At 43.4% G+C, this 12,475-nt stretch overlaps 1 protein-coding gene across 2 annotated transcripts in view; it reads right to left on the reverse strand.

The window, feature by feature from the left end:
* Positions 1-12,475, reverse strand: part of epha2b (eph receptor A2 b) — a 23,357-nt gene that overhangs the window by 10,260 nt on the left and 622 nt on the right. For both annotated transcript variants that reach the window (XM_035657151.1, XM_035657152.1), the window contains exons 2-3: positions 11,932-12,011; positions 9,733-10,381 (exon numbers count right to left, since the gene is read on the reverse strand). In XM_035657151.1, the coding sequence (XP_035513044.1) occupies positions 9,733-10,381; positions 11,932-12,011 (729 nt within the window). The remainder of the gene's footprint in view (positions 1-9,732; positions 10,382-11,931; positions 12,012-12,475) is intronic.

A 12,475-nucleotide genomic window follows, 5' to 3' on the forward strand; every position in this document is an offset into this window, starting at 1 on the left:
TAGGGCGGCGCATAAAAGGAGAGTTGGAAAATGACTGGCAAACCACCCCCCCCCCCCTTTAACTCTGCAAGAGCATTCCAATGGCTGCTGCTCATGTCCTCACACATTCATACACACACACACACACACGTTCATGTATGCACTGCACACATGCACCCACACCCATATGTATGCACAAAATACACGTACATGTATGCAAAGCACACCAGTGGACACATTTATTTATTTATTTATATATATAGGGGATTTATGTTCGCTGCCTGTCACCTGTTCATGTCCTTCTGCAAAGTCAATTCAGCAACACACACACATATATGTGAGTACATCGCACATATATATGCACACATATAGATACACACACATTTCCTTCCTTCTTCCCAAGCTGTCTGCCTGAAGCGTTTAAATATCTCATGTCAGATGCCATAAGATGTCAACAATGCAAATGAGAGTCAACATGTAGGCCAAAGGACAACAGAAAAGACAGGCGCAAGGGGGAACAGAAAGAAAGAATGGAAATAAGGACAAGTATGGCAAGAGAGAGATCAGACAATGAAGAAAGAGGAGATGATAGCCAATTGAAATGAAGCATGTGCGAGAGATTGAAGTTCATGCCAGAGACCGTAGCGAAGCAATGAAAAGTCTATGGCGAACACACAGTTTCAATGTCAGAATCTGACAGAGACAAGTTGAAAAGCAGAGCAAGGACAAAGACAATATCAGATTCACTCAGAGATACTGTCTCGGTCTATGGCTGCCTTTCACTGTGGTTCACTTGAATGAAGTTCATTTGGAAGCCACAAGTGACCACACACAAGATGCAGACGGCTCCCACTCCACTTAAGTCATATCAAGGGGATTTACTCGATTGACCATGAGTTTCTCTTCAATTGCATTCAGCTTTTTCTATCGTGGTTCACCAAGTTGCGGCAGAGGTGCTGTGAAGAGGTGTGTATTAACTAACAATTGTGGAAATAAACATACTCAGCATGAGAAGAATGTGTAAGTTTGTTCAATAGGCTTACATGTTACTCAACCCTACCCTCAAGACAGCATCTCCTCTCTGTCTTGGCCAGCTGTTTCACTAACAGCCACCGCTACTCATTAACACGAGCGAGGCAGAGGTTGGGCGAGGCAGAAGAGTGCTACGAAGGAACAGAAGGTTCAAGAAAGAAAGAGGAATACTGTATCCTGCTGAGGACTGAAGAAAAGAGGGGAGAAAGAAAAGAGACAGGCCTGGGCGAACTCTTCTATTGAGAAGGGAGAACAGCTGCTGCCCCAAACCCCAATTCATACCCCTACCTCTCCTCCTCGTAATCCCCAAATTCCTTCCTCCCCTCCTTTCTCTTCTCCCAGTCCTCACTAAAAAGGCTCCCAGCTAACCCATTAACATTGCTATTCACCACTGACCAGCAGGCAAGGAGAATGCCATGCCATTCAAGTGCTGAAAGAAAAAACATACACACACAAGCACTGCAGATGGGAATAGCCGAAATGCCACATGGCAACTGAATAGAGGAGGACTAGCCTCTTTTTGGCGCAACAGTGCAGGCTGCAATGCATCGTGGTCAGGTCTGCGGAGATGATGGCCTTACACTGTGAGCCGCCTCTATAATCAAGATGCATTCCAGTGCACACCACCCAACAGGAGGTCTGTAGCAGAGTGCCTTCACTGCAACTTCAGTTTCAGCATCGGTTCTCCAATACAAATGTGAAGGAGTTTGTGTATCTTGAACATATGAGTCACAGTGACAGTAAATTAAATTAGATGACTTTCTGCTTAGGTATTTACAAGAGGATTCCTCGACAAAAGAACAAAGTCCGGTGAAAGGAAACCTCTTGGTTCCATGAAGAAGGTGGGGGGGGGGGCTTCGGATTGTTGCTGCACACAACAGGAAGCAGGAAGTGTGAGGCTGATGCAGTCTTCCTTCCTAAAGCAGCCAATCAAAGCATGGAAACACAGGGGAGCGTTACCAAATGGAGAACCAGCGCTGAGACTACCAGAGTCCAGAGTCCGAATAATAACTGTAAGGAAGCCAACATGACCCAACATGAACATGGGCACTGATCCTAAGCGGGTTGGGCACCCTGGTAGCTCACCAGGTAGTGCGAACTCCTTAGCACAGTCAGGCCCAAGACTCCCTGCTGCATGTCATCCCCTCTCTCTCCCCTGCCTTTCCTGTCTCTCTACATGTGTCTTGTCAAGCAAAATGACAAAAAAAAGATAGCTACTCAAGTTGGGGGTTCCTGAGATGAATGCTTTCGCTCTCATAAACAAAAGTCTCTCAGCCTCATCTGAGTTGAAACATCTGACAAACTTAGACTGGCCATTTTCCCCTCCCTATTGCTACAGAGCAAGGAACTGTTTGTCATTTGAGAGGCCCCGTGTGCACTGAGTGGCTCTGTGTTTGTTTATTGAGAGTGAGTGCAAGGGCCTGTTACATTCTGGGAGCCCGAGTGGCTCTGGAGTGGGAGCCCCAAAGGGCCCCCCGGGGTTTGTCGGCAGAAGTTAAGATGGATGAGATGGCGACAGTGATGAATGCATGGTCGGATAGATGGATGAATGGGGTAACATGGTGGCTTGACAACAGAAATTGCCCTCTGGACTGGAGGAGTAAGTGGCAGGGCCCCCCCCCCACAATCGAGTCCGGCGCTGGGCTTTTAAAAGGCAGAAAGGTCATGTCTGCCTCAGGGTAGTTGTGAGTTAAACTGTGTATGGCTTACAGGGAGTCAGTGGCCAAGTAAAACAAACACATGCTCACAGTGGAGGAGGAGGAGGAGGAGAAGGAGGAGGAGGGAGAAAGAGCTGCAGCAGAAGACGGTGGCTTGTCTTATGAGGAGGAAGGTTAAATTCAGAAGTATGGCCAGTGAACAAAAAAACATCTTGGAAAAATAAATCCATAACAAAATAAATATAATGTCAGATCTTTATCAGGGCAGCTCCCCAAATACATCTGGAGGCGAGTCAGTCCTCTCTTTGTCTGTACTCTCATCTACTTCTCCTCCTCACCCCCCCCATTTTCATTCCTGGGTTGGTCAGACCCTTAATTGCAATATGTCATGTCATTTTGTTTGCATGCAGAGTGACAACGTGTCATTAGCATTTTGGGGGAGTCGGTGGTTGGAACAATGAGGGTCTATGATGGGGGAGGTGAGCCGGTAACATGAGCCAGGGGTCACTGAGGTAGAGGAGGGGAGGGGGGAGCAAGGGGCAGTAAAGGTGTAAGGGCTGATGGAAGTGTGTGCGTGTGGGAGGGGGTAGGCCATTAGTCAAAAGGATTAGCTGACCAATGGAGCAGCTGTAAGGGCATTACATCTGTTTTACAATTGCTCTCAGGCTTTCATCTGAGGTTGTTAACAAACACAATAAATTCCCTGAGCCCCTTTCTCCCCTCGCTCCCTCTGTCCACTCAGGCGCACCGACAGGAGGAGGGATACAGTGAGTGAAAAGTGGAGTCAAGGAGGCACCAAACATACTCAAAATGTCCAAATGGTATGGACTACAGTCACAGTCATTTGGCTACATTTCTCCATGTTGCTGGTCAAATCCAGACAGCCAGGTGGCAAACACAACACCATTTTACTACACTACACTGAGCCAACATGTCACACGCTGGATGCCGACAACCGTCTGCTTCCTGGTTAGGGGAAGGGGCCAAAATGGGACCAAATGCACCAATAAACAAAATGACTTATCAGGCAGGACAACAAAATGGAAAGTGGCTGAGCGAGGGCGCTCGACAATGGAAAGCCCTGAGCCAACGGGTCGGGGAGTCACCGAGGGATTAGGTGACCTCCGGTTTCCGCTGCGGACTCGTCCTGTTAGCGGCGAAGTGTGGGTGGGTGGTGTGTTGTGCTGTGCTGGGGTGAATGACTGACTGACATGGGGGAAGGAAAGTGCTGACCTCACACACCAGCAGTACAATACAATGTGCTTCACATTGCTCTGGACTCTCCCAACACAACACAACACACATACACACACACACACACACACAGCTTTCAGGCTCAGGAATGTCACCAAGAGGAAATATGTCCCAACTTCCCCACCACGACCAAAACACACACTGAACAGCCAAGAATTGCTGAGGCTCAGTTATTTGACTAATGGCATTTATAAACCAAATTAAAAGACTGAATTTAAACACAATTTATTCGGTGATAAAAAAAAAAAATAGTCAGAACTATTAAAGCTGCATTAACTGATATTTTTTATCTTTACAATAGATCATATGACTATGTGTAATGTGAAAGGTGTCTCCTGCAGAGACAATGAGCTAAAACGTGTTGTCAAGAAGCCAAAAACAGATTAAGAAATAATCCATTAATGCAGCTTTAAAATAATTTTGTGCTAAGACTGAAAATAACATTTGTGGTTGCACTGTAAATTAAAATTATTTTCGGTGCATAGTGGGTTCAAAAGATAACTATAATATCTGATATAATGGTAGATACCAAGTGTCTTCAATGCATTCTGACACCTCAGAGGCTCAACCATCACACTGATCACACTTTTTAAACCACAACAGTACGATTTGCTCTAATCCACATTAAAGAGTAATAGGGGCCAATAGATCTCCTCTTTGCTACATTTTCCTGTCATCTTGTTCACAGTAATTACCAGTGTTATATTTTCTCCAAACGTGGTCCAACAAGACGGTGCACGACACCACTTGAAAGTGCCTTCAGAGTCCCCCCATTATCTAACCAACTCCCTAAAGTTCAGCCCGCTAGGCAGACGTTACCTTGGCACGAGATCTGAGGAATCTACACATTCAAAGTAATCACGGTGGCTTTCGAGAGCCGAAGAAGAAAAAAGAGGTTATATCCAGACTGTGCATCTAAATGAGCAGCGCTGTCCGATAACTCAACTTGCAACTTTTTTTTATTTCTGTGACGGGCTACAGGGATCAAGAGGCAAGGATATTCGGTAGAGCAGAAAATTTCAATGTGGGGATTATCCTGCAGGATTGAGATGATTTCATTATCTGAAATCCGCTGTAAGCCAACTAAATCAAATCCCTGAGATCCTGAGGTGTGGTGGTGTGTTCGTGTCTCTTTGTATACTCCCCATCAGATAAGCTGAAATTGCACAAGACTTTGGTCTTAAAAGGTCTGGGATGATTATGGCGAACCAGTTGGCTCCAGGTACGAGCAGATTTAAAGACTACTGACCATGAAACACTTGATCTCTAGCTTTCTGTAGGATGTATTTCCAAGTGAACAATCAGCATTCCAAATCCTAACTTCCATCATAAAGTTCACAAACAAAAACAAGAAACTTACAGCTGACGTTTACACTTCACCTCCACTAAATGTTTAGGCCTCAACCACTATGTGAACACGGCCATTTGTTTGTCTCTACTAAAAACTTTCTTGATTGGCAGCATTGTTCAATTGAGCCTCTATTTATCTTTACGATGTTCATGGACAAATGTATTTACCGGTGAGAAAGGGGAGAACTGTACACAGTCTAAATAGCCCCATCAGGGCCGTGTGAAACGGGATGTTTAAACTCTATTGGTGTCATATTCATGACCTGCCCACCAGCCAAAAAAAACAGTCGCTCTGTGATTTCATGGACAACAAGAACACAACACATGAAGAAAAGACTGACTATTTGTCAGTTTGTTTTACTTGGGACAGCTTGTGCAACAGTGTACGCCTCTTGAATAAACTGTATTAAAAACTGTAAAATGGGGATTTATATGTTAAGATAAGAAACTATCAAATAAATCCAAGACAAGAGGCGGAAAATTAATTCTAAAATAGAAAGACTGTTCAGGGACAGGCAGGATGTGGGGAGAGAGGTAGAAGACGGCAAAAGAGAGGCTGCACAAAGGAAAAAAAGCATGCAGAACCAGTAGTTACTTCACTTAAAAAGCACAAACACACCCAAGTCAATTACTACCCATACAAATCACTCACCACAGTGCACAGTCACACAACTACAACTTAGTCACCAACTGTTTGTTACATCAGCTGGGGATGAGTTTGGAGACACGGACAGAAAAGGAAGGAGGGGGGAGAGAGAAAATGGTTTACTGGAACCTCTTTGGCGAGAGGAATAATAACTTTACTGGAACTCAGTGGACAGTTGTTCCACCAAGATGCCATTTTTCACCAAGACACCCAAACTACTCTCAGCAGTCCAAATATTGTGTCTCCCTTTTTAAATGTGGGATTAAGCCTTATTTGTTAAGGCTTTAGAGCGGCTCATGAGGTGTGGACCTGGACGGTTAAACACAATCCAGAGGACCAGCCAGGGCAGCCCGTGGGCCTTTGTGGGGTGACACACGGTATGCTGCTCTATTGTGCCTGGGAGGATTATGGGTAAGGAAGGGCGTGATAGGGAACGAAGGAAAACTCTGTCAGTGTCAACAGTGAGTCACAAGTAGAAACCCACAGCGCTGCTGTCGATTTAAAAGCCGACCACTTAATTGCAAAAAAGTTAAGATTTGTTTCCAGAATTTAAAAATAAGAATGTTTATTTTCTCACTAAGGAGAGTGAAAGCACGGCATCTTGATCTGAAGCAGGTGCCACACACACACACACAATGTTTTTGATTATTGTTATTTACTAAATATATATTTTTATTAACACATTTAATTTTTGTCTCTTTAAGTACTGTTCTTAAATAGTTTTGAGGTACTTTTTCATGCTGCTTTGTGCTCCTACTGTTTTACATTTCAGTAAATATTGTATTAGTTAATATTTATATTCTGGGTTTTTTCATACAAAATACATTTATGAACATGATGCATTGGTATAAATTAAATTATCAGTATATAAAATAATCTCCATCTCAACCAGCTACATTAAAATGCTGCTTAGAGATTTTAATACTTCTTTTACCAGAGAAAGATTTTTATTACTGTTTTTTTAATTATTTTAATTTAAAAAAATATTACAATACAGTTGTATTAATGTATAAGCTGGTAAAGCAGTAATAGATGGTAGGGGGGAATAAGAGCAAATAGACAGCAAAAGGAGTATAAAAAACACAGTAAGGCCTTCATCAGTCATGTGAGGATTGTGGTAATATACATAAATCCTGAGAGCAACTTTCAATGCGCTAACACTATTTCAGTATTTTTTAATTGACTCTCATGTATTTTGAGAGCCAAAATGATTCTCTTTTATAGTACTCTGCAATACTTTCATAAAAAACAAAAGCCCGTTTTGTGCCTCACTACCGCTGACTTATATGATTTACAGCCAGTTAATAAAAGCTTTTACATTTGCTGCTCTAAACACTGTGGTAGGCTTCTGCGCCACAGGAAGTGATGTGTTTTATCTTTAGAGTTTGTTTGTCCGAAAGACGGACTCTGTAGTTAACATGACCGATGACGGCCACCAAGAGAAGAGCGCCACACACCACCTACAGAAACCTCAGCAGAGAGTTGAGATCCTAGAAACACAGTTTGACGGACGAATGATCTCGAAGCCAAAAAACACCACAGCGGTACACGCTGATGAGGAGACGGAGACGAGAACCAGATAAAGTCACAGATTTGGACTTTAACAGGTCCCGCAGGGCCAAGGAGTCATAAAACTGAGTGAACACATCACTGAACATGGAAACTTTCAAACTAAGTAAGAAAAAACACCACAATCGAACTTTTGTGGTTTTTCCTTGAACAGCATGGAGTACAGGAAAGAAGTGGGGAGGAAGATTAACTGTGTGTCTGTATGAGATTCCACTTAAAGCCCTTCGAACTATTCATCTTGGCCCCGCACTGCAACCCTGTGATTCATTTCCACCTTCATCTACAACTGCCCTCATGTGTCTTCCAGCCTCTCAATTGACTTCATCCCAGTGGCTTTTTGGGGTTTTTCTTTGTTTGGTCATTTTTATGTGAGGGCTTGACCCGGAGCTGCTCTTCCCACACCCCCTTGGGAATTCCACAGGTCTGGAGTAATGTTGGGAGGCTCCTCCTCGGCAAACTGATCAGGAATGTACCAACCAAGAGGGAAGAGGAGGTGGAGGTGGGCTCCTCCGGCCTTGCTTGGGAAACACAGCGCTTCATTGTTCGCCTACCTTTACATTCCATTCCTCACCTCTCTCTGTTTTAAAATCACACCCCTCCACTAAACACAACCTCTCCATCGCTTTTGTATGACTTTTCTTTCATTCCTTCCTGCCTCTCCCCCTCCACCTCCTCCCTAATCATCTTACCTGGCACTTTCCCGCAGCTAAAAATGATGTACTGACAGAAAACTTCATCGCTTTTATCGCTCTGTTGCCAATGGGAGGGGAACTAAGTGGGAAAGCGAATCTATTATAGGCAGACTGCATGTGGATTTACAACTGCAGTCCAAAGTGTGTGTTCCACAGTGTGATTAGGGATATTCATACCTGCGTGCATGTGTGTGTGCGTGTGTACAAACAAGAATTCCAGAAAAAGCAGAGGAGGAGGAGGAGGACTACTTGGGATGGATGAGAGTCTTTAGGTGTTCTGTCATGGAACAGATCTCAACAGGCCCTTGCATGCCAGCCTGTGTTGTATATTCACATACACTGCTGAAGACACACAATACACCCCAAAGCTGAGGCTCAGTGAGTTCATAAAAACAGAGGGGGAAGAGGGAAAGATGGATGCGGAGACAGACAGGAGAACATGTCGACATGCCTGCTCACAAGAGCAGGGCCTCTGATTTCTGTGATGCTTGAAATGAACAAAGTCAGTGAGGCTCAGAAACTTCCTCCTGCCACCCCCTCCCCCCCACCTTCCCCACACAAGCCTTGAAGATGCTAATCCATCACAGTACAGTAGCCCCCCTGGCTTCTTTGATCACTTTCAGTCACTCTGACAGCCCTTCCCACAACAATAAAAACCGTCTCTGCAGGACTTAAAACACAACAAAACTACATAACTACAAAGTCAAAGGACTGAGTTATGGTTGGACAATGTAGCACACCCATATCAAGATAAGAGAACAGATGATAATGAGAAAGAAGGAAATCACCTGATGCAACAGGCTGTAAACTATGAGAAGTCTTGCGAAAGGTGAATTGTTAGAGCATGACTTCAACATTCATCTAACAACTTTTTAAATGTATGATTTTCAAAGTCATTCATGACCAAAATAAAACATTATAGAGAAGATTTATGTACAGCATTGTGTCCTAAAAAAGTTAAAATAAAGAGTTTAAAATACATTTTTTCTTTTAGAACTAATGGTAAATTCTTACTTCTTATTACTTCAGGCTTTAGAACCTATAGGTGCAACCTAAATGTAAGCTCTTAGCACATTTAGACTGAAACATTTCTCACTGCCCAACTTGAGCCTTGATGACATAAGGTGTGTAGTACAAGGAAATAAGTGAGGCCTGTGCAAACATTTCCGCAAAACTGTGAATCTTAGAATCTGAAACTCAAAGGCACATTTTCTAATTTTATAGATATCGGTTCAAGGTCAGGGATGATGCTGGGACATGTACAAGAAGGCCTGAGCATTCCTTCCATTGCAGAGGAGCCATGTTAGCCAAGGGGAGAATTCCACTGAACAATGATAATAACAGCTATGATGAATATATGCGCTCTCTCATATGGGACTGTTTAACAACCTATGGCAATTATAAATAAAGTAAATGGTGAGTCATGCCAAATGGTCGCTTTAAAAACACACTCTCATGGGAACTGCGTCCTAAGTTTACACCCACACAGGTCGAAGTGCCTCAGGGCAAAAAGACCTTTAGAAATGCCAAAGATTCTGGATCACGCCCTTACCTTGACACGCGTCTTTTACTTCTTCATAGCCTGGTTTGCACTGGCACTGTCCAACTGGAACCACCCACTCCCCATCTACAGTGCAGTAGATGCGAGGCAACTCCTCACTGATGGCGTTATCCATGCACACCCCACTGACTTCCCTCAGTGCCTGGTTCTCACCTCCGGCCACAGTCTCAGGGAACGAGGCCAGGCTCTTCACTGTGGCTGGGCATGTTTTGTAGTAGACCCTGGCAGAGAGAAGAGCGACGCAGGCTCCGATGTCTTGAAAAGCCAAGTAGAAGCCTTTTCGAGACAGATTCTCCACTACTCGTGTCTCAGTGTTGATGTGCAGTTCATTTATGCTGGTGATCTCGTCAGGCGCAATGGTGGCCACTTTCTTAAACTGGCCCTTGCGGAACGTAGTGCCCACGTCTGCATCCGACTCAGATGTGAAGAGGTTGAAAGTTTCCTTGCAGGTCACAGAGGAGTCACCAAAAGAGTTGCAGTCACGTACGATAAACTGAAGTTCAACAAAAACCCGGGAGGCCGCTGGACGCCGCTGGATGAAGGTGGTACGCAGCCAGTTGTCCTGCTCACGTTCCCCTACATTGCAGACGGAGTAGGTATAGAACTGAGAGCCGTTCAGAGTCCTCTGGACGACTTCCCACTGAAACAAAATCACAAAATCAACAAGGTTAGAGGTACAAACACTAGGGGAGCCCCTAAACATACTTAGCTGGACCAAGTCTATAAAGGAGGCAAAAATAAAAGGGCACCATAACACTTCACATGAGGTTCAACCATTGTAATCTGAACCTTGAAACAAAAACAGTCTGGGAACCCATAGTACTACACATTGCTAATTACTTCCCCGAAATATTTTAACTATCCTTCACAGCAATAACACATTTCTGCAACATGGAAGGCTCCACTTTATGAGCCTTTACAGCATAACAATACAGCAAACCTCAAGGACTTTATGTGAGAAAGCATTTCTGACATTGCAAAGATACCAAATTATTTCCAATTCAGTCTTTCACATGCTCTTGCTACTGTTGGCATCTTCCCCAAATAGCGATGCAACTCGCATACTAAATGCTGCCACAAATATGTTTGAAAAAAATTGAGAGCATGTTTTAACATAACCGTGGCTCTGGAGGAACAATTTGCCCCCACGGGTGCAGAACCTGTGGTTTTCGCTTTCTGCAGTAGCCACTGTGCTATTAATTAAAGGAATGTGCTTTGTTGGCTGAGTGTGTGGCTCTGCGTATAAACTTGATGTACAAAAGGAGAACCGACACATCTATTAAACAGCTGGTGAACATTTTATAAGGGGCCTTTAAAACTTAAAATAATAATTATCATAAATGATGGTAGTTACATGAGAAAGTGTGCACAATAAAAAATGTTTCCAACAAACCTAAAAAAATATATATAAAACACCTGATGCTTATTAGTGCAAAAAGTGAAACTAAAGTGAAACCTCTCTTAGAAGAAGTTGGGTTAGCCACTGTGAACAGCACGCCTGTACATGCCTTTGAGTCATCAGCACATGAAATGAGGCTATTTACAGTGAATTTGCATGAGCCTGACTGGTCAATTACTTTGAAACCACATATGGAAGAAGACACACATGACTCCTCTATACAGGCAAAGAGACAACCACAGCATTTGGGTGTAATAATGTGGCTATTCTCTAGAGACATCTCTAAATGTAGACATTTTGGTTGAAGGAAAAGGTAGTTCTGACTGATTGGCCCCATCAAAACCCCCTCCCCCTCTAAAAAGAGGTACCACATGCTGCAAACTTTAAAAGTTAATTGCTCTCTAACATACAATTCAAGAGCTGAAGCCTTGAAACCACAAGAGGCCACAAGTATTCCCAGTTCAGAGCTAGCAGCTATTCTGTCTGCCTAAGCTTTGGTGTAGCCCAGACATGCTCTGCAGGCAACTCCTGATAGGATCCTACAACTCCCTCTCATATCCATACTCAAGCAACCATTAGGCTCTAACTGCCTGACTTTATAGAAACCTGACATGTATATACACCAAGCCCACTTAACAGCTAACCACCAAGGTCAAATGGTCAAATATCTCTGCACTGGAGGTTCTCAGTTCAGCTGGCCCTTCCTGTACATATTCTACATGCAGATCTATCCTAAGGCAAATTCCAAGTGGGAACGTGGGAGCTGGAGGAGATGTTGGAGTGATACTCACCCCAGGCTTGTCTCCCTGATCTAATGGCCATGTCAACCAACCCATTTCACCTCCTGTTGCCCTCATATCCAAAAGCACCTCTGTGGAGACATGAAAACACCGTCAGAACATGAGGATAACACTTTTAACTCATCAGAAAATATTCATTTTGACTATAAATTTAAGAATATATCCAACTTCTATTTCTTAAAAAACATTTTAAAATGACAGTAATTATACATTTTCTGCATAATAACCCCAAAGAAGATTAATGCAGAATCTAATTTACCTAACCAACACCCTCTTTATTTTAAAAAGGTTGTTCAAAACTCTGGCTGCAGAAGTCTTATGAGTTAGTTTTATTGGTCACTTTGAATAACTGAATGTCATAAAATAAAAACACTGTAAACCCACAAAGGGGGGGAAAATACACACAGAAAAAAAAAAAGAATGCAACATTTTCAGAAAAGCACGGAGCCCCTAAAGTCCCCAAAAAGGAATGAACACAGCAATGTCTCAAACATAGTGGAGAAATCAGCAAACATATGCCTATAAAGCCATAAGA

Source organism: Morone saxatilis, unplaced genomic scaffold, assembly GCF_004916995.1.
Source record: "Morone saxatilis isolate NCDOM2014 unplaced genomic scaffold, NCSU_SB_2.0 Contig15, whole genome shotgun sequence".
NCBI lineage: Eukaryota > Metazoa > Chordata > Actinopteri > Moronidae > Morone > Morone saxatilis.